Here is a 27,807-nt window from a genome sequence, read left to right as displayed (position 1 = left end):
CGTAAGATGTTGTGAAATCTTCATGGTCTCTGTAGGAGACGCACAATCTTGTTTAATTTCTTGCATCAACATAACCCGTTCCTTATTTTGTAGTAGGTGCCGAACTGAGTAAGAAGAAAATATGAATTTACTTGTATTTCAGTCTCTAATTTGAGGGACCATGGATATATGCATCCCGGAGATTTGACAATGAAGCAGTGTCTCACTATCGATATGGGAAGGAGGCTCTTTGTTGTTCTTTGAGGGAGTTTACAGTGCTGATAGATGTCCTTGGCAATAGTGACTTGAAGAACAGAGCAGCATGGAGATACCATATTCATTAGAATTTAGTGTTTGATTATGTTACAATAGGAAGCTCATTCTTGCAGGTCTACTCATGGTTTGGGGCAAGCTGGTGATACTTTATAAGATAATCACATGGAGGAAAAAATTAATTTTCATTCTTTTGCTTCATGTTTAGATACATCACTTTGAAATCACAGAATGAAACCAGCATGAAATGTTATGGCAAAGACAGCACAGCAAGATACAGGAGTCTCCCAAATCCTCAAAAATCAGGTAATGTTGCAGCATCCATGTGTCCACTTCCAAAATTTGGTCTTGGGTCTCTGTGGCCTTATTGTGGCTTTATTCTCAAATATGGCTAGTGTGGTGGTTTTGTGTCCTGTAAAACATTAATTTATGTACTGCGGTACATATGACGCTGGAGATCCCCACACATTTAAGTCTTTCTTAAAGGTCTACCTTGGCCGTGTTGTCCCATACAAGCAAAATCAACATTACCTCTTCTTCAGCCATGGTGGTCAGTTCTGCGTAGCTGTCGGACTGTGCTTGGCTCCATGGCTAGGTACCAACATGATGTATTTTTGGGGGAGACACTAGTCTCAAAATAGCTGTTCCCTCCCTACAGAAAGCTTAGCCATATGCTTTTTTCCACATACTGTTACTTCTGCCTTTTTTTTTTTTTGTTTATCTGTCTCAGGATGTTTCCTTCTTGCCTGTTTTTGAAAATACCAGCATATGTTCTCTATTTCACAGCATTTACAGTTACAGAAAAAGGCGATCACATCACAGACTTCGGAGCATAAACACTGCAGAGGTCAGGAAGAAGCTAGTTAAGTCATTATAAGGATGCTCACCCTATACTGAAATTGTGTGCTTATCACAGCTACGGTAACAACAAGAGCTGATGGAATGGTATTTGAGTGGAAAGGCATAAAAATTTCTCTTCCTCCCCCAAATCAACAGCGGTGACCAGAGTGAGCAAGATCTAACCTCTGTGTCCTCATGCTGCGGTTGTGTCTGTGGAGCTAGGATCTTGCTGGGGATAAACAGGTCGCTCAGTTTAGTAACAGAAGTAAACTAAAACATGAAATTGAGGGCAATTTTGATAATGGGACATGTCTATTTTCCAGGAAGCATTTGAGAGTATCGCCCTTGATGCACAGTCAGTAAAGCCAGATTGGCTGAAGAGATTTCAAATCAAGTTTCGTAGACAGCTTCAGCCCTGGTCAAATATGCAGTAATGTAGTGGTGAATATGGAAAAAAAAACGTGTTGATCACAGGTGAAGAGCCCCTTTAATTAATGTTTTCTTCTGTAACCTTTTTAGTCACTTAGTCATGGAATATGCAATTCAAGTGCCCTTCTGGCTTCAGTCAAGGTTTGCATATTTTATTTTTATTTTTAATCAGTATTGTGAGCAGATCACATCATTTTGTATTTGCCATTTTTATGAAGTAATGTGATACCTGCATCAGCCGCAGTTCTCAGAACCCTTCAAAGTACCTCGAAACCGTAATGCCACTTAAGTGACAGCAGAGATAATCAGATTTGTTGAGGCAACCTTCTTTGTTTGTTTGGGACTCATGGAACTGTATCTCCCTTAAAGTAAATTGAGTTAAAGGCTTTATTTAGAAATCAGCCTCCTCTTCTTGAATAACCAGAATTCTGTCAGTTTTGAGAAAAAAAAAGATCATTAAATTACCAGTGCCTCAGAATGAGTTTTCTACTTATAACTTAGATCAAAAGGAGAGGAAAATATTTCTGCTTGTTTGTCTTCCTTTCTCCTCCCCCTTTTCTAGAGATTTTCCTGAGATGATCAGCTGTTGTTTTTGCTGTTGTTTTTTTGTTGCCTTTTCTTTTAAACTTCATTGAAGTAGAGAAATTGCTCAGTTCCCCTCCCAATGCTGTTGTTGCTCTCCCCTCCCCCGAGTCCAATGTGTTCTTTATTAAACCGAATTAGGACATTCTAGTCTCTCGTAAGAATGGAAATGGGAACAGCTTAAATGAGCAGCCACATGAGACTCAGCAGCCTTTCCAACTGCACTGCAGAAGGAGCTCAGCTGCAAAGGGAATGATAATTTTTGAAGGATTTGTTCAACTGTTGAAGAATTACAAGTATTAATATTAAAAAACAGCTAATCTGTTTTCCCCATCCACTTTAAGAGCATATACCCTTCTTACTATTCTTGCTATAAAATCAGTGTACTAAATATTTTGCTTCCTTTCCATCCTCTTTTCACTCTTGAAATTACTTTATTTGCTTATGTTCTTGTATACTGAAGTGGGCTTTTTTGTTGGTGGTGGTTTTGCCCAAGTCCTCCAGTCTTTAGGGTTGTATGTGGATATGGGCCTGGATTTGAGCCCTCTGCCTTCAAAGAAAGCCGAAATGCAAGTGTGGTAGAAAACATGTGAGCAGTTGTATCCAGAATGGGGATGAAAAGGTCTTCAGCCCTATAAGCATTTGTCTTTGAGATATATATACATATATAAAACGTATCCTCTATAAAATTGCTTTTGGTCCTTGAAATCCATATTACTGTTTTGGTGTCTATTCTAACCAAAATAGCCATGAACCTGATACCTTTTCACCCTTGTTTTCAGTCTCCACCTCTCTTTATTGCGATATCAGATGTCTTCAGGGTTTCTGTAGATAATTTTTTAAGAAGAAAATTTAAAAAAAAAAAAATCTTTGAGTTGTTGTCTTCTCACCTCTTTCCCCTTCTCTCTCTGCTAGTTCACCCAGCCACCTTGCTTTGGCATTTGAAATGCCAAGTTCATCCCATTCCAGTGCTGCGGTGCTTTTTTTTCACGTGCTTCTTTCTTGTGCCAAAAACAACTGGAGCTGGGGCTTGAACAGTGGCTACAGAAAGAGCTATAGGAGCAAACCTGGCATCTGAGCAGCCTGCAAGAGCACGGGAGTCTCTGAAATACACCACTCTCAATGCTGCTCAGCCTTCCAGCATTGCCACCGTTGCCACATCTGAAGATACGGGAGTAGCGCCAGCTCCACTCCTGAGAGCTGGGTTTGGGTAATCCAGCTGTGTCCCTTATTGGGTAGCTCTCTCTTGGTTTTTAAAGCCGCTCTTCTTCATGGGTTCTTAGTGGTAGTTGTACTTCAGTAGTGCCCAGCTGAAAATCATGCCTGTCTCTTACTTAAAGGCTGAATTATAGTTGGCCTGTGCAGCAGGGGCTGCTGGCAGCATCAGTATTAGATCAGAGGCTATCAGGGCAGGAACTGCTGTGTATTCCTGTGTCTGTCCTGAAGGAAACTCAGAGAGTGAGATGATGTGAATAGTAGTTGTCTAGATTTAGGAATAGCTTTGCAGACGATCTCACAGCTCTGAACAACAAACAGGCCAATAAAAACATTCTCTTTGGAAAAGGCTAAAAATTGAATAAGATAAATCCTGTTTTGTTTCTACTGAAGCAAAGTCTGGGGGAAAATTGAAAGAAAGAAAGGAAGGAAGGGAACAGATATCGTCTGGTTTTGGATTTCATCATACCTGCTGTTAAAAAAGAAGCTTACATTCTAATAGCAAAAGGCAGCCACTTGAGAAAACCCTGTCTCAGGCTGTGCGACTGGAGGGCAGGAAGGCACAGTTAAAACATGTCTCCAGTGTTGGGAGAACACATAGCAATAACACATTTCTATAAGCATGCATGCCTTGAGTTAAGAGTTATAAAAAATGGTTTAGACTGCTAGAAGTGGTGGTTAAACTTGCTTTAACTGATCTGTTACTGCCCCAAAGGGAGGGACATGCAGAGGGTTGGTGCCCCAGCAAACAAGCATCTGCCGGTATTGTTGCTCATGAGTAGCTGCAGGTGCTCTGTCCTGTTAGTTCAGGCTAACTACTAATTCATCTATAAAAGCATATAGATTTTTGCTTAAAGTGACAGCTGAAAAACTAGAAATAAGTTGGACAAACCACAGGATCTAGTTCCCTCTTGATACACAGCTGTGCAACCTACTGAGATGGCTTAGATCAGTGCTATAATAACTTTACAGCCTATTCATGAGTCTGCTGCTTTCAGCATCTGCTCTCCTAGAGCCTTTTGTCATCCCTCTCCATTAACTTTGTTCTGAAAGTATAACTGGCTGGCGCTCAGTCCTGGTTTTGCAGCCCACACCCAGCCCAGCTTCCAAGCCCTGACTTATTTGCAGTTAACGTCTTGCTCGGAAATTCATGTGGATTCGGGCAGTTCAGTAACATAACTGTGGCCTTTACTAGGGTTGAAAAATTCTGCAGGTGTGTGATGGAGCTGAGGGTGGTTTTGTATTTTTTATAATTACCATCTCCTTGGTATGTTACTGCCCGCTACCTTCTCTAAGATCCGACTCTCCAGTGTTACAGTTTTGTGGAAAAGCAGATCACCTACATTGAAGACTGATAACATTGGTATATTCTTCCTTTTCGTGTTGACCGGAATTAAGTTATGGCACCCTTCCAGGAGAGGCTGTTATTGTTATTGCCTTACAGTTGCTCGTGTTTGAAGAGGGAGACAGTTGGAGTGTGTCAAGGCATCTCAGCGCTTGGCGTGTCCTTGACGCTCAGTCGGGAGAAGGGAGCTGTATGAGTTGCAGGGGACCACACTGAAATGATGGAAATGAAAGAGCTGGAGTGAAACCTTGTCTCTGAAATCAATCGAACTCCCATTAGTTTGAGTCCAGATTCCATCCATAAACTTAAATAGGGTATTTCTCTTTCTAGGCGGTCCTACAGAGATGTTTCTGTGCTTTTGCATTTGTTTTCATATTTCTTTGTAATGGTTGCGTAATTAGGATATATCTCTAATGTCAGAAATGTGATAGATCGAGTAGCATAAACGACTGTTAGGAAGACAAGAAGCACAGAACTGCAGAACCATCGTTGCTTTAAATACCCCCTGCTTTTAGTTGTTCAGTTTAACCGTTTAGTAGTTAAAGTTGTTTGATAAATTGCAGTGATGGTTGTTTAGGGACAAGTGCTAAACCAAAAGGAGAAAGAACACCCTTTACTTCCTGAAAGAAAGAAATCATTCACTGGAAGAAACGGAAATCATTCTGTACACTGCCAGCAGCTTCTCAGTTGGCCAGAGACTGACTTTGTCCCTAAAGCCTTAATGATGTTATGTACAGCACCGAAACACTCTGTTAGATTTTAATCCCACACAAAATGTATACTGTGAGCATTTTGTTAAAGCTGATCACAAATGCTCAGCATATAGAGCATCAAGCCCTTGAATTTAAGCTGGTTCAAGTACTAAAAACAAAACAAAAGCTAGGATCTAAGGGACTGGCTTATTACTGATTATGCTTTTATCAATGTGCCTCTCTGTTCTTCTTCTATGTTACCTGAAGGTAGAAAAACAAAGCTTTTAAAATATTTGCACTCTTCTTCCTCCAGCTCAGTGATGCTTTTGAAAGGAATGTTTTAATATTTTCTTTTTTGTTGTTGTTTTTTTTTGGCAGGGGAATAAGTGTTTGAAAACAATGCAAATTTTTTCAAATGTGATTCTCATAGTAACTGAACTTTCCAGTCCTTTTGTGACTTGATTGGTATTTTAATATAATAATCCGTTATGTTTTTTCAGATCTTTACAAATGTATCTGTGTAACTGTAATGATAATTAGGTAATCCAGCTAACAGACAGCAGGATGTCCCACGTCTCAGCCATGAGGCGAGTTGAGGATGCTGGAGCTGCTCGAAAGGAAATTTCTATGAGCATTTTTTAAAAATTATTTCTTCTGAGGGAGGGAAAGAGAGAGTTTTGTGCTAATGCCTCAGATGTAAAACCTTCTTGACTGTTTTCCCGTACCCTGAGAAATATGACAGGTAACCCCCAGGTGAAAGGGGGCAGTAAGTGGAGTTTGGTGCCTGCCCAGGGGCTGGCGCTTTCTCTGGTGACTACAAAACCAGCCGTGGCTGCTGGTGCAGGTGGCAGCATCCGCCACCCTGGTGCTTCTGCCTGTGAGAGGAGTAGGGAGGGGGTCAGGGGCCTGGCTGGCTGCTTGATTCATTTTTATACCAAAATCATGTTGTTTGCAGCCTTAAGAACAAGTGTTTTTACTGTCCTTACTCCCAAAATTCTTGCAGTCTTAATTGTCTCTTGGAGACATTAATTCTTGCTCACTGGTTTGCATCACTGCTATTTCTTGTCCTTTGACTAATGCTTGTCACTTCAAGCTTTAAAAAGAAGGGCCAAAACCAAGGAACTTGGTATAAATTAGAACACTGCTAATAGGTGAAATGGGACATACCTCTTATACAGAAGGTTTGTTGGTAGTTCCAATAGTGCCGTGTTTTTTTGGGAAGATGTTTTCAGAGCATCTCAGCTGAGCTTTCTTAACTTGGCAGGTGTAAGAGAAGATGCATATTCCTGTGTAGGATCCATCTTTTCCTCTAAAAGTTGATGGCCTTTCAGTGTGAAATATCACACAGTGTTTATTTTTATGCCCTTGGAATGTTTTGTGGAGGCTTTGTTCAGTTTCCCTTCATAATTTTTAATAGGAAGTCTTTGAAGTTGGGTTGCGGCTGAAAAATCTTGTTGGCAGCCTGACCATTCATTGTTGACTCCTATCTTTTTTTAACTGTGCATCCATAAAAATCTGGAAGGGAGTGTTTTCAGAGAAGCTATGAAGCAATGTATATTTCTGGAAAGGGGAAATAAGCTTGCAATTATTTTCAGCCATTATTTGTCACGTGAAAATGTTACATGCTAATGGCTGCAGATGGTTTACACAAAAACTGCATACAGACTGAAAGCCCTCTTCACTGGGAGCTATGGTTTTCTGTCATACATTGCACTAGAGCGGAAAAGGGTTTTTTTTGCCTGCAGCAATGTATTACCCTTATTTGCTGTTGCTAGCACAGAACTTCTTAACATGCATCTGGCAACAGTTAAAATTTTCTCTATCACTGACTTCACATTTATCCATCTAGATCAAGGATTCTCCTAAATTTAAAAGGTAAGGGCATCAGTTCACGGGAGTCTTTGGTGAAAAGCGCTATGTTTAGAAAGGCAGATGTGAAGGAGTCAGAGTTAAGGTTGTGGTCTAATGTTTTTGTGCTCTGCTAAAGTTCAGAAACAACTTTTACATTAGAACGTATTTATGTGTACATAGGCATGTTGTACCTCTGTGCATGTGTATGATTATAGACACAGTGATTGCTTCATACTGTGGAACAGTAAAACAACTGTATATGGTGCCTATATATTTTGCTTTATTCACTGAAAACAGTACAGATGTCCATAAAGTGTTACTTTGAATTAGAGTTTATACAGTAAAAATGCTAGAAGTTTGCATTTGGTATAAATTAGTCTGTTACAGTAATGCAAAGTAAAGAAGGAAGGATGAGAGGATTGAACAGAAGTTGGAATTCAGCACTCCCGACATAAAGTGAGTGATCAGAAAAGTTTTCCAAGGTGTGTTTTGGGTCCTGGCATTAATCAGATTCCATATAGACAGAGCAAACAAATCCATGTGCACAGATGCAGTTGGGTAACTATACTCGTGATTTTTTATTTATTTATTTTTAAATTGTCACAGCAATATGTTGCATCTTATTCTTCTGTGACGCTCTATTTTTGTACCACCGGTGGACACCTCCTGTAGATACCGTGGAAGCTGTGAGAAGCTGTGGCAGGCTCTGTGCAAATCCCAGATTGCAAATTAGTTTTCTGTATGTCCTTCTAGACACTGATATCTGATTATGGTCAGCTTTGTTCAAAGCCCTGGTTTTCTTTTACCTGCCTTTTTAGGCCTTTGTGGAGGCACCTGTGGTGTCCGCAGTACTTGATTTTGTATTTTGAAACGGGTGTGTTGCTTCAGACAAGAAGGCTGTGACACTAGGAAGGTGACTTGGCTTGATAGTTAACTGTCTGGCTAAAACTAGTCCTGAGAGAGCAATATGCGGCCAGCTAAAACTGCTTGAATGTTCATGTACTGTAGGGGAGAAAACCAATTTTGAAGAATCGGCCTTTATTGGTTCGACAGAATGATTTTATCAGAGCACTAGAGAAGAGGCAGGATAATGGGATGAGATGAAGTAATCTAACTGCTCTGGAATAGCACAGCTGCTGCAATTTTGCATCTGATTATGCATTTCAAACTAGGAGATTTTACAGTTTCCTTTGAGGCAATAATAATAACAGTTTATGCAGAGAAGCAGTACTTACCTTGTCTTTCTCTTACTCCACAGGTGCCTGGCATGCTGAACCTATCGATCTGTGTCGAATTTGCGCTGTGGTCCATTTATTGAAGATGTGAAGCAACGTCAAGTCTGAGATTGGAATTACTGACAGACTGGAGGAAATCTTAGTCCTGATGTGCACATGGACATGCTGAATTATAAGTAATTCTGGCTTCTTTTTCTCTCCCTCCCTCCCCCTCACTCAGCTATCTCAGGGTTCATAGAGATTCCAATGGTTCGTGTGCCTGTAAGTTTGGAACAGAAGTGACCAAAAATGGGGGACCAGCAATTGTATAAAACTAACCATACTGCCAACAGCAATGAGAACTTGTACTACCAACAACACCAAATGAACTCGCTTCCATCTCTAAATCACAGCTATGGGACATCAGTTATGGATGCTCCCCAGGCATCCCCTCTCTCCCCACAGTTTCCCCAAGATTCAAGAGACAGTATAGCTTTGCCTGTAGGTTCAAAAAGTCTTGGGTCAATGGATACATCTAGACAAACCAGTTGGACACATTCTGGCTCAGGAAACCATGTCACAGTGAGGAACAACTTGAATAATCAAAGCGCAATGTGGAGCCCCCTCGGGCAGGGGGAGTCCCACGACGGATACCAATATTCTTACTCTCAACCCAGTGAAAATCGATCGCAAAAAATTACCAGTGGGGTCCTGCATAAATTGGACTCCTTTACTCAAGTATTTGCTAACCAAAATCTGAGGATTCAAGTCAATAACATGGCTCAGGTTTTGCACACTGAGTCTTCGATGGCGGATAATTCTGGTGACAGTGCACTCCGGCAGCTGCTGTCCCAGAAGCCAGCGGTTGAGCAACAGCCCGTAACTTCCAGCATACAAAGATATCAACCAGTGCCACAGCAGACACACACGAATTTTGCAAGCACACAGCAAAAGCAACAAATGCAAGTCATGCAGCACCAACAGCTGTACTACGACTACCAGCAGCATTTGTCGCAAATGCAGATGCATTCTGCGTTTCAGCAAGGACAGACACACGTTCAGCAGATGCAGTCCCAGCAGCTCCTCCCGCAACAGATGCAGCACTTGCAGCAGACTCAGTACTATGCTCAGCCACAGCAGGGACATCAGCGGCTCTCGATACAGGAGATCCAGCAGCAGCAGCAGCAGCCAGCCCGGCAGCAGCGGCAGTGTCCAATGCAAATAGCTCAGTATTACCAAACGCAACCTGTCATGCAGCAGTTACAGCAACAGCAGCAACAGATGCAATTGCCGCTTCCTCCCTATCACAGGGAGCCCGATCCAAAGACTATGCATGAGCCACACCAGTACCCTCAGGATCCAAGTCACCCTGTGCAGCTTATCCAGTTGGGAGCAGTGCCTCAGTATTGCTACCAAGATCCCCACGAACAGTACAGGCACTTGTACTCACAGAATTTACTGCAGCAGCAGCAGCAGCAAGACCAGCAGAAGCAATACTCCAGTGAGAGCAGGGCACCATCTCTGAACTCCCACGTTGGCCTCACTCCACCTGAGACCACAGAGGATCCTGCACAGCAGGAGGTTAATTCTGTAGGTAACGCTGTCCCTCATCGAACTCTTTTGCCACCCTCGGGAGTTCACCTGAACAACAAAAGCTCTCAGCAAGACTCTCCCAGTGCTGCGTGGCCTCAGGTAGGTAATATATTAGATCTTTGCTCAGCCAAACTTGTTTAGAAGAAGAGTAGTGAGGTGTGGAAGCAAAATGATTGCAGGAGAGCCAGGAGATCAGGGTGTGAGTGGTGGGCATTGCTGGGATGTTTTGGGGAACTGCCTCAACACACTTGTCCTGTCTCCATCGCTGGGTTGGCGCAGGGCCAGGCTGGTGGCTGCACGGAGCTGCAGCCGTGGGGCTGCTGCTTCCTCTGCAAGAGGCTTTGGGAAGTTCTGTCTCTGTTTCTGGGGAGGAGGGACCCAGTTACAACAAAGTGCTCTTGCTAATTTTTCAACGCCTGAGGTTCCGATTGTGCAGGAAGAGTTTAGCCAGCTCCCTGTTTTCAAAAGGTGATACTTCTGGGTCGGAATGAAAGCTTCAAACAGCAGATGAGTGTAAGAAAACTTGCACTAGCCATGCTCATGGAGGCACTGATTTAGTAGAGAAATGCAAGACTCTCAACTCAGAGGCTTTTAATATTAGTAAAATCATATGAAAAATGTAGACATAATGCTGTGAGTACCTTCATTTATGCATTAGTATTTCCTGAAAAATTCTTTTTTATTTTTTCCCCTTTTCTCCCCTTTCCTCCTTTGATAGCAGGTGCAACTGTCAGATGGCAGACTGCAGTCGCTGTCCCCAGAACAAAGGTATTCTTAAAAGATTGATTTTTTTTTTCTTTTTAATTTAAATATGAGAGATAAAAAGGAGTGCTGTAACTTAGAGAGTGGGAAATGAACTCTGGGTAGGTAATAACTGTTGCTCTTCTAGAAACATCTATAGTTTTGTGCTTTGTGAATTTAAGTTTGTGTGATTTCCACTCACCCCATCCAACAATAAAATCAAATAAGTGTTTTGTCTTTCAAAAAAGAAAGAGGAAAAAAAAAGGAACTGAAGAAGCAAAAGCAGGAGGAGCAGTTTGCTCTCAGTGTTGCATGTAAGAAAAGGGACAATACGTGGTTTGGATCAGTGATCTGCAGTGTTTCTTAAGGTCTCCCCTCTGAAGGGTGGAGATGTACTCTGGCACTGTTGTCTACCATAGGTAGGGGAGTTGTGTCCAGATATTTGTTAACTGCTGTCATAAGTGGGGAAATGTAGGTCTGTCAGGACAGATCTCGTGGGTTCTCAGACTTTTCCATACAGAGGGCCATATTTTGATGAGCGTGTCCTACTCAAAACTTCGCTTCTCCCCATCTTGGGAGCAGCTGATCTAGGTTATTGACCACATTTCCACAGCACTGACTCCGTGCTCACTTGTGGCTTCATAACCATCTAACTGTAAAATTTTATTGACTTCCTTCACTAAAAAGCTTCCTCTGCAATAAAAGGAACATGCCAAACTAATGTCTCTTCTTCTGTTCCATGCTAAAAAATGAAAATAAAAATAGTGGCCAGAACAGAGAAGCGCTTCCTGAGAGAGCTGATGGGAAGACCAAGCTAATGTGTTCAATATGCTTGAAGGAGTTTAAGAGTTTGCCTGCTCTAAACGGTCACATGAGGTCACACGGAGGAGTAAGAGCATCTCCTAATTTCAAACAGGTAGCAGTAGCTGTTCATTTTACTTCAGTATTTGGCGCTCTCCTTTCCACGTGGATGTTTGCTTGCTTTGCCATGCTTTGCTTTGCTGTCAAAACCTGTTCTTCTCAGCGCTGTTTTGTTATGTCACACCCCGTCTAAGTAGAAATGCACATAATTCTGCTAATTTGTTGGTCAGAGCTCTGGCTTTAAAGTCAGAGGCAGTGGTGGAGGACAGAACAGCATTTTTTCCCTCTCTGGTTCTCTGCACATTACAAGAACACTCTACGAAGTCATGTCAGGAGCATCTAAATCTTTTTCCCCTCATGTTTGTTTATTATATTAGAAATATCAGGAACATCAAGTCTTCCTTATTTTCATTTGGACTATTTGGATGACTAAGGGATGTTTATTGGAAGCCTTCCCAGGCTTTAATTGAAGGAGCAGGATTGTTGAATCTTTGACAGCTTTCCTCCCCTGTGTTTTAGTTCTATAGGTATCAACAAATAGCAGACCAAAAATGTGGGTTTGGTTGAATTGTTCTGCATAGAAGTAACTTGCCCCGTCAGTCAGTCTTTCTCTGCCCTGATATTTTACAAGTTCTGTCCTAACTGGGGATAACACAGGAAGGCAGAGAGCTACCAGAGTTACACCATCTGTGTCTTTGTTTTTAGGTGCCTGATGGGGAATTCTGTCTTCACAGGGATAAAAAGAGCATGTGTTTATCTCTTCTCCTGCAAGTTATCTTGTAAAGATACTTAATGTGGTTATTTATCACTGAGGCCGAATCCTATGTAGGAGCCATAAATAATCTGCCAGCTTCACTCAAGGCAAATAGAGTCCAAGAAGCGATGCTGTTGCATGTTTTGTAACCCTGGCCACTTCTTTTCAGCCCCGGTGCCTACGTTGCGTAGCGTTATCAATCCAGAAGTAGCCCTCCCTCACTCGGGCTGAAAGCCTTTAATTGTCTGTACAGGATGAAGGAGAGAAACCACCCCAGCAGCCGCTGCCTAAAGAGGTGGATGGCCTCGCGCCCATCGTCATGCCAGTGTCTGTCCCTGTCAAGCTTCTGTCACCTGAGCCCAGCCCGCAGCCCTCTGCCAGCGCTGCCACAGCCGCAGACAAGCCTGCCAGCTCTGTGTCAGATGATGAGATGCCCGTTCTTGTGAAGATGACTTACTCTCCACCGTGCAGTCCAAAAGTGGCCAACCCCTGCTCATCTGCTGTGAGTGCTGCCTTTCTTGCCACTAGCTGTGCTGCGTCTGTTAAATCCCTTTGCTTACAGTGCTGCTACTTTCTAAAATGTCCGTACTTTAGGATCTTTTCTGGAATCTTCATGATGCCTAATAAACAAAAAAGGCCTGTAGCATCATAGCACTTCTTCCCCAGTCATATGAAAATAATAATTTTCCCTTTGCTGCGGAATCAAGACCTCAGCTGAAAATAAATCATTTGAAATTGGAACGTGATATTCTTTTATCCCACTAGAACAAAGGGATTTAGTATCTTTTTACTGGTTTTGTTTTTGTTTTGTTTTTTGGTTTTTTCCTTTTCAGGCTGCTTTGTTTTTACGTTGTTGCTTAAATTCAGCAATTTTACTTCTTCTGTTTTTTAAAGTCAGATATATGTGCTTGTCATTTGAGCTGAAGATAGGAGGGTACTGTGCAATGCTTACAGTGTGTGCTCTAAGCCAATGTGAAGCTTGCAGACTCAGAATTTTTCAGTGAAGTCATTTTTTCCTTTCTCTCTGCATGCATCAGATCTAAGGGTTAATCACTGGGAATTCTGATACAGGAAAAATAGCTATGCTTAGTGCTTTCATTTCACTTGTAAAACTGAAATGGATGCGTACTCAAATGAGATGTGAGAATGCTCTTTATTGTTTTCCTGAAAGAGTCCTGGAGCAAGCAGTATTTATTTCACATTCCAGTGTAGGAATAGATGCTGCTCGTTCCTTCAAATCCTTGCTTGCGGACTGCGCCATGATAAGAGATTACTGGGGAGTATAAATACTGTATGGTATTATCTGTGTAAGACAGAGAAATACTCTTGTGATTTTTTTTTTTCCCTCTCTTTTTCCTCCTTTTTATGAGGCTGACGGCCAAATGAGGAGGCAGCATGTACCATCATGGGTGACTCTTTATAATAATTGTGTATTTATCACTCCCCTTCTGATCTTTCACTCAGACATACACGCTAATTTTAAATCTATATATACAATCTTTTACTCTCTTCCTTTCAGACAGAGGTTTTACACATAAGCTTCCACTTCACTGCATCTCATAATACTTAGCTTGTAACTCAGCAGCACAATTTTTGTTTCCTGTTTCTAATTTCTGGAGAGAAAAGGGACAGTCTTTTCTGCATCCTTGGGCTCGGAGTGGGAGATCTTCTCTAGAGACATCAGAGTAGGTGGCTTGGGCTTGTGTATTTCTGCAACGTATGTATAGTGACTGTGATTAAATCTGCCAGTGTCTGGCTAAATGTACATTCACTTAAAATTATGCTTGCAGTCTTTGTTATTGCCCAAGCAAACTAAACTCATGCAGTTTCCTCTCTGGATCCTATCTTTTATATAAGCAGCAGCATTGGAAATGTTCAAAGATCAAAAGATCTAGAGTTTCCTTTTCTGTAGAGAGATTGTGCCATCGGAGACTCTTTTTTTTTTCTTAATACCAAAGAACTGGAGCTGGGTTGCATTTATTTATACTGTGCTTTGGGCTGTCCAGAGAAGTTCCCACAAAGCTCATGGAACTGGTAAAATCAAACAGCGAGGCTACAGGACGGTGAGCAATCAAATAAGGTCCCTCAGGATCTACCCAGGACTTCCAAGATGTTGTCTTGGTTGATTAGTTTGCTTTACACGAGTGAGAAAGGACCACCAGGTCTTTCACATTTAAAGAGCAGAACAAAATGAGCCTTTGATCAAAGATGTGGATCTGGCCTTCTATTTTTTTTCAAGGTTGGTTTGTTTGTTTGTTGTGAGTGTGGTGTTTTGGGGTGGATTTTTTTTGGTCTGTAGTTTGTTTTTCCTCTTTTTTCTTTTATTTTCTCCTCGAGTTTAGGGTCTTTTCCCCTTTCTCCTTTTTGAACACTAAATGTTAACCATCGTGATGGACTGTGTCTATCCTTACAGGTAACCCTCATCCTTTCGCTGTTCTGAATGTCCATTATAAACAAAATACTCAGTAAAGCTGCATTTTTTTCCTGCAAAAGGAAAACTCTTCCAAAACTTAATTTTTTTGGAAAGAAAAAATGTCAACAGCTGTTGGAGAGGATACAGCCATGATCTAACAGAGAGGACAAGACCTCTGTAATCAAAAACATTTCCACAAGCTGGAACGTATTAACATAAAGGATAAAGGATGACTGTGCTAACACTCCTTTAACATGATTTTTATTGGGTGAATGTGATGTTCAAGAACCACCCATGGTGTAAAGATGTATGTTGTCTAAACATACATAGTAGTAATTTACTTTATGTAGTAGTAGAATTTACCAGATGATGCAGACATTCTGCAGTAACCCTATCTGTCAAAAATTTTCTTTGGCTTTTCGAGTTTATCGTAAAGAAGATCCACAATCTGAACACCTGAAAGCAGTATATTTAATACTGTGTTCATCTGCCAGCTTCTGCGGGTTCTTAAAGCACAACCTGTTTCTTCCCACCTCACCCTCCCCAACCTGCTCCCCTACCCCTCTCCCCAGATCCAGATTCCAGGTTTGCACAAGTTCTGTGCCTTCTGCTTCTTTGGATTCTAGGGGTTTATTGTTAAATGATTTTTAACAGTCAAATTCTAGAATTCTAGGCATGTTACAGTGTGTGAATTTCCCAAATGGTCATCTACTACACTTCTTGCTCCAAAGAAGAAGGAGAGAGTTAAGTTCAAGATTTGTTGCAGCTGGACTGTACTCAGGCTGATGGGAATGTAGTGATAAGAGGCAAAGAATTTGAATTTATTACATTTTTCTTCCTTTCCTGCCGCTGAGTACTGCAGTAATTTCACTGAGCTCATGTGTCCTTCCTAGTCAAACAAAATAAATGCATTGGAAAACATCTCGTATAAAGTTTCCAATAAACCGTGACTGAGTAATGAAATAACTCCTAACAGCCTGTATGTGTTCAGTGCAGATTGAAGTGCCCGGGGTGTTTGGGTGGAGCTGGAGAAGGGTGTGGGGGACTCAAGGCCTGGGAGAGCCATTCCCTGCACCTCCAAAAGCAGGCAGCAGCCTCTCTATGTCTGCCCGAGGCTCAGCCCAGCCTTTACCAAGAGGGCTTGCTGAGAAGTGTGAGCGTAATTTGTCCTGGATTTTCTTACTCCCCTCCTTGAGGTTTCTGTGTAGGAAAAGGTGCTTTACTGACCAGGCTTATTATGGTGGCACCCAAATAACTGCCTGGTGGTAACAACTTTTCTGTGGCTGTTGCCCTAAGCTGTAGGGGACTGTGTGCAAACCACATTTAAGCATACCTAAACACTCAAGTTCTACGTGTTTTCATTTAGGAAATTAGCAAAAAACCTCATCAGACTGCTGTAAAATTGGAAGAGAACTTCAAACCGTTGCAGGACAAGAAGAAATATCGGCACAGACCCGAACCACTCTTCATACCTCCTCCTACTTTCAACTTCAGCATGTCCCACTCTGGTGCCACCCTGTACCAGAGTCAGCTTCGCTCTCCCCGTGTCCTCGGAGATCATCTGCTGGACCGGACACATGAGCTGCCTCCCTACACTCCGCCACCAATGCTTAGTCCAGTTCGGCAAGGGTCTGGTCTCTTCAGCAGTGTTATCACATCATCTCATAGCACCTCACATACCCAGCTGCCACTTACTCCACTGACACCTACTCCACGGGTGCTCCTGTGTCGCTCTAGTAAGTACTACATTTACAGAGTGGCAGTATGTAGAAAATACCACTGTCCTCTCTTCTGGTGTTATCAGGTTGATGACTTTCATGTGCGCTGATGTAAAAGTCACCACAGGAAGAGTCCATCGTTATTGGGGGTTTTGCCCTGGATTTTGTAGAGGTGTGGTGGTAAAGCGTAACGTGAATAGAGGAGGCTAACCAGTGAGTAAGGCTGTGCTCTTGCAGTGGGGTCTGCCTCAGGAGAGGACGGGCATGCCTCTTGTTGCATCAAGGCCATCTGAAGTGCTGGGAAAAGACGTGGTTTCAGACATGGGGTTCACTTTAAGTATTTGTTGCTCAGTGCTTCACAAGAAAAGATGTCTAATCATACATGATTAGGGCAGTAGAAACTTCTGCAAGTTAGGACATTTCTGTTACCTGTAACGAGTTAAACTGTTTCCATGTCTAAATATTGTTAAAGGGTAATTTTTCCTTAATAGACTGGATGGTAGGGAGGTGGCAATGGCGCCCAGGAGGTGGAGCATCAGCAGCGACACAGCTGTTACCAAAATACCCTTTTAAACTCCAAAACTCCAATCTCTGTTTCAGATAGTATTGATGGAAGTGTCATTCCAGTGACGCCTGGGCCTGGAGAACAGACAGTTGAACCGTAAGAAAAACAATATTGTTTTTGTTACTGCTTTTATAGACTAGGTCCAGCCTACAGCGTGCAGCCTGAAGTGTTTTGAACTTGGCAGGTGGTGTTCAACTGCCTGAGGTCGTGTTGGGCTGGATGCATTTGAGGTTCCTCTGGATGGTGGCTGAGGACACTGGGAGAGAAGCGGCTGTGGGAGATGTAGATTTTGTGTTACCTGGAGGGTTCCCATACCAGGGCAGAATGCAAACAGGATTGTCCCTTGGCAGTAATGTCTTTTTCTGCTCTCTGCTGAAGAGTGCCATTCTGTATGGGACATAAAGTTGTTTCCATCATCTAGCCTCTTCGCTGGTCAGCAGATGTGTAGGCCAGCTTGGGTTGTCTGTAAGGTATCATGTCTCAGTATACTTTAAATTGTGTATTGACATTTTGGTTTTCCTCCCCTGAAAAGCTCAGTTGTCTAATACTCAAAATACTTGTTGCACTGAGGGTAAAGCCTTGCATAAAGCAACCTGATGCAATTTCCTGCCACTCCAGTGTAATACAAGTTTTGTTGGAAACAAGGTGAACACTAATGTGACTTCTGCATGTTGTGTAGTTGAATACATATTAATTTATTTGTCTTTATAGACGAATCAATATCGGGTCCAGGTTCCAGGCTGATATTCCTGAGCTGCAGGACAGGTTGCTAATGGAGGAAGATGTGCACAAGGCTACTTTGGTTTGGAAACCATGGCCAGAACTGGAGAACAAAGTCTTCCAACAAAGAGGTACAGTGACTTGCCTTTTTAGAAGTTCATACATCACCCTGTGCCTGTTGAAGAAATTCGCATTGATTTGTGCGTACTGTTCAAAATGTTCAAGAGTATTAACTACCAAAAATGCAGATCATGATACCAGAACTGTATGTTACAGATTCAGGGTAAGAACACTATAAAAAGTGGCACTTAAAGTGAAGGCTGGATGATGGGTTTTCCGACAGCCAAGGGGGAAAGATTGTTGCTGGGAAGTGGGTTTTTTGGGTACTGAACTGCCTGGTAAGGGCAGATATCACAGATGAGAGGCAGCTGATGGCTCCTGGGCCTGTCTTGTGACCATAAATGAGAAGAAATGTGATAGTGACTTCTGCTAGTCCTGAGCAGAGTTTCTTCCTGCTTCCAGTGTGGTTCATATCTCTTTCTCTGCCCTGGCTGGAGGCTTCTTGGCACGGCAACATCACTGGCCTGTGCAAGCCACTGCCTCACAGCCAGATCTCTGCCTCCAGCTCTGCAGTGCCTGTCCCACCCCAGGGATATGCTCTGCAAATCCCCTCAGATCCCCTCCTCCAGTGAATGATCCTAAAACCAGGAGAGGAGGTGCTGGGGAGAGAAACTACAGAAGCTGCTGCCCTGAACTGCATTGTCTTTGAGTGGTATTACAGTCCTTGGCTCTGGATGTTTGACTGACAAGCTACTGTATTAGCAGTAAAATGTTGACTTGTTTCTGACAGTGGAAGACCTTTTAAATATGAGCTGTTCCAGTGTGTTACCTGGTGGAGGAACTAACTCGGAATACGCTTTGCACTCTCTTTTTGAGGCAAAAGGAGATATTATGGTAAGATAAGAAGCTGAAAGGGGAGATATGATCCTCTTCTGCAGATAAATTAGCATGCTTTATTAAATGGATTTAGATATGGTTATATAAAAAAGAGATTTCTGATTGATTAGCAGCGATGCTTTAAACATCCTGTAACATTTTTGGGGAATGACTTTTCCCTTTCATTCTTTAGTAAATTTAAATTTCAAAGCAGTGCCTCTCTGAAGCCTTACTGTATATTTCATACAGATAAGATTACTTAGTTTATAGCCTTGGGGCTTTGAATGTCTCCCAGTGCTTGCTCCAGCCCTGATATTTCACAAGCTTTATATTTGGTCAGAGAGAGCTTAGTCCTCTTCTGGCCCTTATTAAAACCCTTTTTTTGTGGCAGCAATCACATCTACTTATTTGTTCAGAACTGTGAGATAATTGCACGCAGCTCTCAAATAAATAATGCATTTCAAATATTTGCATTGGTTTAGTGATGGAAATGTTATTAACTAGGGTAAAACATCCATTTTGCCCAGTGTTAGGGAAAGACAGGGCCCTGCACCAGTTCCTGGAAAGCCAATTTGAAACAAAATGCAACAGAACACAGGGCTGGAATGAATCTCACAGGATTGTCTAATACAGTGTTTTTCAGCTTGCATCCCACTTTCCTTAGGCTCTGTTAGCTGTGCCTGGGGGCATCTGAGCCAGGGGACTGAACTTACTGTCAGGACATGAAATTTGCTGTATAGGAGGGGTCTGCATTGTCAGGAGAAAAAAATTAGGGATCCACAAATCATCTGTCTCCCTGATCCAAAGGATGATTAGCTGTCATCCATGACAGATGTTGACCTAAACAGATATTCTAAAAGACCTCACGCTATAAATATTAATGCTATCAAACCAACTGTTAAATATTAGTATTAATTAGCACTATCAAATCAAACACTATAAACCTACTTGTATGTGGCAGGCAGAAGAGAGAGAAGAGCTGGAAGTTGCTAAGTAATAGCCACATTTGTGCTAATTAAGGCATGACAGGTGTGCATTAGGTGCTCTTCTGCGAGGTACAGTGTTAATGGGCCTTGGAGTAATTTGATGTGATTTTGTATGGCAGAAAGGAAAAAAAGAGAGAAAATTAATTCATATCTTGATACCAAATAGTCTTACGTGTGCAGCAGCTGACCGCATTTGCTAATTCTGTTTTTTCCCTGGTTTTTCATTTAGGTTGCTCTTGAGAAGCTGCTGTTGAGAAAGCCAGTGAGATTGAAGTGTCACCCTTTGGCAAATTACCACTACGCGGGTAGGTTGGTTTTCCTGCCATCTCTGTATCTGCTGGTATAGAGTCCAAGGCCGGCATCGCAGGCTGGAGCGTGGGATCACGCTGCACTCTCTGCTGTCTGCTGCAAGGATGGCAGCCTCTAACACAGAGCTGATGTGGGCAGCGCCGAGTGGGGCTTCCACAGCCTTCTATTACAAGTTGGGCATTTTTTTACCTGACTGAGGGTGTACAGAAACTTTGCATCCATGTTTGCTGTGTAGTGTTCTACAGATTTAAAACTGTTTTGAGTATTTTTTTTCTTCTTTTAAACTTAAATTTAATTTGTTGATCTCCTTTTAAAATTGCTCTTCTTCATAGATTGTAATTTACTAGCAGTAAGGTCTTCATTTTCTGGTATGTAAATGTCTGCAGTCATGCCTTCCTTTTCTGAGGTGATGGTGCATGATAGATTAACATGATAATCACGAGCATGCTCCCACAGAGGCAGTACTGTAACTCTTCCTAGTGTCTTAGTACTAAATACAGAGCCTCTCTTTGCATGGATCTAGGGAAAAAAAAGAAAAAGAAACAACCAAAAAAACCCACAAACAAACACAAACAAAACCAACAAACACCACAGTTCCAGGATTGTGACTACTTTAACTAACACAGCAAAAGCTGCATTTTGGTGATGAAGGAGAAATGCCCTGTGAAATACACAAGGTGGTGTTAAGCTTTTGGACTTGAGTTGTGTCACCAAAGCAATAGGTGGCGAATGTCTCTCCTCTGCAGCCCTCCATGTTGTTACTCAGTGCTTTGTAGTGGCTAACAATTGCTTGGACACAGAGAATAGAGGTTTACATGAGAGACCTGAGAATTTATCTCCAGTTTAGGCTCAATAGGGAACAAGCCAATAATCTTCTGGTGGTCAGTCAGTCACAATGTCCAGAGTCATATACTCATTTTCAGTTACAGTCATTGTGTGACAGCAGTATAGAAGCGAGCTGCTTCCTGGCTGTAGCAGCTCGCTGGACAGATTCCCAAGTAACAAAGAGTCTTTTGTAAAGCAACTCCTTAACCCCTTGGCTTGAGAGCAAGAACAGAAACATGTTTGATGGCAGCTGATAACGAGAGTGAATAAATGTGAAGATCAAGTTTTGAGTCTTGGCTGGGGGAGATGCCTCGTGTCTTTGGTGACAACTCTGTTGCAGTCCAAATGGCGGACATGGAAATGGATGGAGAAGGAGGACATCAGCCAGGAACTTTGACCAGGGTCTCTTGTCTGAAGAGATGACACCAAATCATATGTGTGAGACAGTCCATGGGATGAGAACAGGAAGATGAGGAGATATCCCAGCAGTCTCATCCTTAGTGAGCGACCTAATTAAGCAGAGCAGATAAGAAATTGCTGCCTGTGTGGCGAAGGAGGAAAAGTCTTTACTGAAGCAACTTCACAGTAGTGTCAGAAAGTATTTTATTGTGATGCAGGGGGGAGCCAGGAGGGACCGTTTTGTTTAATCTTTCACATGAGATTACACTAATCCTTGTTAGCTAGCACTGGGACCTATGGACATCAGTGTATTCCTGTTTCTTAAGCAGGAAAGGAAGTTTGGTTCTGCTTATCGCAGCATGAAACAAAATCTCACCAGTCTGGATTTAAGTACCATGAAATAACAAGACAAAGGATTACTTACTAATGCTCTTGAATGCAACATGTGATTGCAACTTATATTGACAGCCACCCTCTAGTACCATGCAGCAGCTCTTGAATAATGGTTTATTTGCGGTTGATAATCAGCCACTCAAGGCATATGGGAATTTCTCACAATCTAGTGCATTAATAGCTTAATGTAATTTCCAGTGGCATTTGTTTGGGTTAACTCTTTGGGCTTTCTGCTCTCTACTCAGAAATCACAGCTCTCAGGCACCACCACATTAAAATGTGGTATAGGCTGAAACAGAGCATGGCACTGACTCACGAGAATTAACTGATACCACAAACAGTAAATATCCAAACTCATCCTTAACATTGCCCTCAAATGAGGGTACAAGCTCAGCTTTGAAACTTGTTGGCTTGTGAGGGAAGCAAGTTGTAAAACTTGAGGCTTTTCTGTTGTGTGCCAAGAGAGTTGGGCATGCTGACCCAGGGCTGCTCAGAAGAACACCCTAATCTCTCTGTCCTAATGCTGCACTGTCTGTCAGGATGGTGTTTCAGGGAAGAGAGAGGAACACATATCTAACAGGAGTGCTGTTGCAAACCCTTGAATTGTTTTAATTTGAACAATGGAATTTCTCAGGTTGGAAGTTCTCCTGCAGTGAGAATTGCAGGAGAGATGGTCTCTGAAGTAATGTGCTTCAGGCAGTCAGGAAACTGCTTGTACCTACTGTGACAGGCTGTGGATCAGACCCAGCACATTCCATATGTGATGGATTTGAGCCACCTCTTGAGGGGCTCCCTGGGTGTAGGTGTAACCCCCTTGAAACAAACAAGATGGGCCCAAAGCCCCCAGATTTGTAGAAGATATTTATTGTTGGTTAACTGGTGCAAAACCAATATGGCACGTAAAACAAAATGTAGAATAAATGTCTAAACATAAAGATCAGCTTTAAAATTCTATCTGTATTCCAAAGTCCAAAATTCTTTCTTGCTGCATTGCAGATCTCTCTATACACGTTCTCTGTATCTCCCTCAAGCTAACAAGAGCAAAAGTGGTTTCCCAGCAACCAGGGTTAAAAACAGCTTTTCTTCTGTTTCTTTTCCTACACAGGATTTATTCTATTAATTAGGTTACTTCCAATTAACCCGCATAATCTTGTAAGGGTCTCTGCTAATACCACAGCTATTGGGGAAAGTCTGTAAGGCCTGAATCCTCCGTAGGTGTACAATAAAATTAGTCCACAGAAGTGATTCTTTTTTTATTATTATTTTTTAGGGGGGTGGGGTAAAGACAGGAGAGCATCACTAGATTTTTGCCAAAACCTAAAATCTTTCCTTTGGTGTTGCTGTGCTTTTTAAAGTTACTTTTTGGCACAGTAGAGCAGGCTCCTGGACTGCATCAGTGCACTTATCCCTGCCCAAAGGGAGGGTACGTGCCGATCACTGGCAAGTTATGTAAGAAGGGAACGATGCTGGTGCAGGGGTAGGAAAGATGGCAAGGCAATGTGTCAGCAAAAAGATCTTTGGGTGATAACAGAATAAATAAAACTTGTGGCTTGAAGCCAGTGCCTTTCTCTGATGCTTAAGAGAGCTTTAGTGTAAATCTCTGCAGAAATAACTGGTGCATGCTTCTATCCAGTATAGTACTGGAAAAGCAGTACCTTCAGAAAACAGGTTGCAGAAGAGTTAGTTTTGTAGTTACCAGCATATGAAGGAGTGCTGAGATACCTACTCTAAGCTTGCGAGCCTGGGAGTTGCCTCTGAAAAGCAAAACATTTGCAGTTAATAAAAAAACTATATTTTTTTAATAGACATAAGTAACCTGTAGAGGTCAATACCATGCATGGTGCCAAGCCCAAGTTCATTGACTTCAGCATGGACGCAAGCATTTCTATGGAGAATGGTAACATTGACAGGAATATTAGGGATTTATTTTGATAAAAGTTTTTAATGTTTCAGAAACTCTCAGACTGAAGTAGAATCTTCTCATAGTGTAAGTCATTTCAAAGGCATGCGCTATTTGGCTTCTTGCGTATCCTTCTTTTAACATATGTAATGCTGTCCATCCTTACAAACAGGATGCTGCTTTGATGCAGTAGACGAGTCCTGTGTTCCTTCTGTTGGACTGATACTGAGGATGCACAAAATTCATTTCAGTGTAAATGTTGATTTCACATTTTCATGGGCAGTTAGGCTGGTGAAACAAACACAGAGTGACAATATTTGAAAGTTTTGTGTACAGCTTCCATTAAATTATCAAAGTACTTTGTGTGCATTGCATGTTGCTACAATCTCTATTTACTTGTGACCTCTGTCACAGAGGATTTTAGTGTCTTACCTCAAGCCGTGCAAGTGGAGAGCTGCAAAAGGACCTTAACAAAAGTTACTGTCTGGAGAACAGAATGATAGATGAACTTCTATGTAGTTGAACATGAAGTGGCATATATGGGAATAAGCAATACAAGCTTTACATGTAGAATTATGAACTCTGTGGCGATACTTCTTAGTTAGAATGAGACCTTGGAATTATAATGCTAGTTCTATGAAAGCTCTGGATTTCACAACAGCCTGAAAAACCCAAGTCAAATGTTTAGATGACAGGTAGCATGGTGGTGCCACAGTGAAGTCTGTAGATGGCTTATATGTTGACTACTGTGTGCCTTTCTGTTCCCTTCATCTCTACAGGGGTGTTTTAGTACTGGGAAAGGTTCAGAGAGGGACAGCAGTAATGACCAAAGGTGGTGGAGTGACAGAAAGGACATGCAGTCCTGAACAGCATGGACGTGATAGTCGAGATTGGGTTCACTTTCTTTTCCACTTGAAGAATGAACGGTCATCCAGTGAGGCTACTAGGAGTCAGGAAACACAGAAAAGGAGGCGGTTCTTCACATGGAGAGTCTTCTGATCTGTGAAACTCCTCAGCAAAGGATGTTTCGGGTGCAAGAAGTTTAATTGGTTGAAAGGAAGAGTCAGTCGGCGCTTACAAGTATAGTTAATAATGGACTCAGGAAATCCCCTGTGCCAAAAGTGGTCAGAGGTTAGGAAAAGCTAGAGAGAAGCATTGTATATGCTTGCCCTGATCTTACTGTTTCCCAGGCAACTGCCTGTGACCGCTGCTGGAGACTGAATACCACTTAGATGGACTTGAGGTCTGAGTCAGTACAGCCATACTTGTACTTGGATAGCAGCAATCACTAATGTGTGCTTGAGGTCTTCCAGTTTTTGTTTCAGATACTACATCAATGCCGAGGTGGTGGGGTTTTATCGTTTATAACGAATTCACTCTTTTTAAGGCTCTGACAAATGGACGCATCAAGAAAGGAGGCTGTTCAAAGAGGCATTGTCCACCTACAGCAAAGATTTCATATTTGTACAGAAAATGGTAAGGTTATTTCTGTTCTGTCAGTTGTTTTTACCATTTGCTGTATTCTGTTCCCCTTCATTTTCCTTCCAGTGCCAGACTGGCTTACTGCAGGCACAGAGCCATCAGCAGTTACAAGAACACTGACCAAAGTGCTGTATTCCATTTGGTGCACCTATGTGTGCAACCGCAGCACCAGTTAAAAATAAATAAAATCTGTTCATCTGGTTGTTATATGTAAAAGTTTTCACACCTGGAATCCAAGTCATGGCATTCCACGTGTGGGACGAGTATGGTGCTCTGCTATCATCTTGGTGTTAAAGGTACCCAAGTCACTGGCATTGAGCTTTGCGCCAGAAAGGTTTGAAACCTGTTAATAAAGAGAGAATCTGTTTGGACTTAATTTTCACGTTCTGCCACAAAGCAGAAAAGACAAGGTGTATACGTCTTAGGGTAGAATACTTTACTTGTTAGTTCAAATGCTGATAAACTTTTGGGTTTATGGGAACCAAGTCTTAATTCCTAGATTTCTTGGTGGTATTGTACACTTTAGAGGTACAAAAGTATATTCCCAGTCATTTTCTGACTAGATTCTGGAGAATCCCAGAGAACTGTACTGAAGCCAAAATAGTCAAAAAAATGTGACTGAAAAACAATAACTATTAATTATACCATTATTCTACAAGAGTACTCCTGTTGTAGTCAAACTCTCTTTTTTTCTCCATTTGAATGTTTGAGAAATAAAGACTAATAAAATTATGTTGAACTAAAGCAGAAAATTGAGATTGGACTATTTATGCAATTACTTAACTGCAGGTAAAGTCTAAGACGGTTGCACAATGTGTGGAATACTACTATACCTGGAAGAAAATCTTGCATTTGGGACGGAAACACAGAACACGCTTAGAGAAAAAAAGAGAAGAATGCCTGGTAAGTCTAAGAGAATATGAGAGAGTTTAATACTTGATAATTTTTATGTTCATCCTGTTTTGAGGAGGAGTTTGAACTAGAAGATGTTTCTTCCAACCAAAATTATTGCAGAATTCTAAATGATGTTCTGTATCAGCATTCTGTGACCTCAGCTACACCAAGATTTTGTGTTCCTGGACTGTAATGGCATAAAAGTGTTTTGACCAGTCTGTTATTTAACTCTAGTCCAGCAATTATGGGGCTTGCTACTGATGAAGCAGGTAAACCTTTGTAAATTATTCCTGTGTCTGTGCCTGCTCCTAAAGGCTGCTCTAATATTCTAACACAAATACCACTTCCACAGACTGGCAGTGCAATTCTTTGTGTGCAAGGTCTGTATTACTGGTAGTTTGAGTACTCTTTAAGAGATGTGGGTTTTTGGTTTTAAAATAAGTCCTTTAATTTGACTATGAATATAGCATGTATTCCCATTTATTGGGGGAGAGTATTGCACCTTAACATCTCTGTAGATTGTTGAAGCTACAGCTCTGTAATACAGCTGAAGGTGTTTTGAGCACTGCAGTGAAGCTTCACAAGCGGTAGCTTGTCCATTAAGGGGTGGTAGTTCCAGCAGGACCAGGAGATCATTCAGGATGGGGAAAAAATACTGAAACCTGGAAGCAGACTTGACTAAGCAGCGTGCTGTTCCAGTACTATGTCCTACTATACAGTACTGTCTGTCTTTGATCATATTTCTAGTATTTCTTAAATGCACTATTTCAGACAAGTGGAGAAGAGGAAGCATTAGAGGAAGATGAGGAGATTGAAGAAGATAGAAAGGAAGAAGGGGAAATGCAGAAGTCTCCTGACCCACCAGCTATACCTCTTGTTGGACCTATAGATCTGCCTGCCCTTCAGAGTCTTTCACTTTCTTCGTCCTCCTTCATCTGTGAAATGCCAAACTGTGGCGCTGTACGTGTGTTTGGTATCTTTAGTAGGGGGGTGGGGTTGCATACTAGGGAATTGTGATTTTGGAAAGTAGGGGTTTAGACTGTTTCTGGCCAGTGATATCTCCTGAATACCTTGGAGAAATCATTTTGCCTGCTTTTAATTCCCACCTCACAAAATATAGGCAATATGCTGATCTGTACATAAAACTGAATGCTCAAATGTTGTATCAATTAGAAATAAAGTATGGTAAAAAGCTCTGATTATCTTTTTTGTTATACAACTGTAATAATAGGATCGCTCACTGGTTTGTTTTATTACGATTAAGTTTCCTTAACTCTAGTGGGATGGAGCTGAGAGCAAGCAGCATTTTGACCAAGTAGATTGTGCACATTAGACGTGTGCAGTTGTTCTATCAAAATATGCTTTCAGCATACTGCTTTCTGCAGTTCCTGTTCCAGTGTGGTGTTTCCTAATTTTTGTTTTCGTTTTTTCTTCCCTCCACCCTGCTCCCCACCAGGTGTTCAGTTCCAGACAAGCGCTAAATGGCCACGCTCGCATTCATGGAGGTACCAATCAGGTGACAAAACCGCGATGCACCATTCCAGGCACTAAGCAGAAATCTGGTACACAGAGTGGCTACTGCTCCATCAAGAGTTCTCCTGCCCACAGCACAACAAGCGGTGAGACCGACCCAACAACAATTTTTCCTTGCAAGGAGTGTGGCAAGTAAGTGAAATCTGACTGTCTACAGTATCACATTCCATTTGCCTGTTTATGTTCCAGATGAACAATCTCTGCTCTGATGGTCTCAAAGTAATAGTTGCCCCTTAGATGACACGTCCTCTTACCAAAACCTTCAGAGATTGGTTCGCATGATGTTTTGGATGCTTCCTCTGCAGTATTTATTCCAATTTTCCTGAATCTATTTACCTACTATAATTCCTACATCTGACAGTCCA

The 27,807-nt window shown here is 41.9% G+C and overlaps 1 protein-coding gene across 11 annotated transcripts in view; it reads left to right on the top strand.

Moving 5' to 3' along the window:
* Positions 1 to 27,807, top strand: part of TRERF1 (transcriptional regulating factor 1) — a 104,092-nt gene that overhangs the window by 72,525 nt on the left and 3,760 nt on the right. For 7 of the 11 annotated variants that reach the window (XM_065835137.2, XM_071806035.1, XM_071806029.1 and 4 more), the window contains 14 exons: positions 461 to 558; positions 8,465 to 10,112; positions 10,732 to 10,781; positions 11,520 to 11,670; positions 12,623 to 12,871; positions 16,149 to 16,518; positions 17,101 to 17,161; positions 17,777 to 17,916; positions 18,636 to 18,739; positions 19,937 to 20,012; positions 24,921 to 25,009; positions 25,805 to 25,918; positions 26,681 to 26,869; positions 27,366 to 27,574. In XM_065835137.2, coding sequence (XP_065691209.1) covers positions 8,730 to 10,112; positions 10,732 to 10,781; positions 11,520 to 11,670; positions 12,623 to 12,871; positions 16,149 to 16,518; positions 17,101 to 17,161; positions 17,777 to 17,916; positions 18,636 to 18,739; positions 19,937 to 20,012; positions 24,921 to 25,009; positions 25,805 to 25,918; positions 26,681 to 26,869; positions 27,366 to 27,574 — 3,185 coding nt within the window. In that variant the 5' untranslated portion in view covers positions 461 to 558; positions 8,465 to 8,729. Of the gene's footprint in view, positions 1 to 460; positions 559 to 1,038; positions 1,100 to 8,464; positions 10,113 to 10,731; positions 10,782 to 11,519; positions 11,671 to 12,622; positions 12,872 to 16,148; positions 16,519 to 17,100; positions 17,162 to 17,776; positions 17,917 to 18,635; positions 18,740 to 19,936; positions 20,013 to 24,920; positions 25,010 to 25,804; positions 25,919 to 26,680; positions 26,870 to 27,365; positions 27,575 to 27,807 lie in introns of all 11 variants that reach the window. The other 4 variants (XM_071806033.1, XM_071806036.1, XM_071806038.1 and 1 more) reach the window with 4 other exon arrangements.

This window comes from Patagioenas fasciata, chromosome 3, assembly GCF_037038585.1.
Source record: "Patagioenas fasciata isolate bPatFas1 chromosome 3, bPatFas1.hap1, whole genome shotgun sequence".
NCBI lineage: Eukaryota > Metazoa > Chordata > Aves > Columbiformes > Columbidae > Patagioenas > Patagioenas fasciata.
This window is presented reverse-complemented; position numbering and strand designations above follow the sequence as displayed.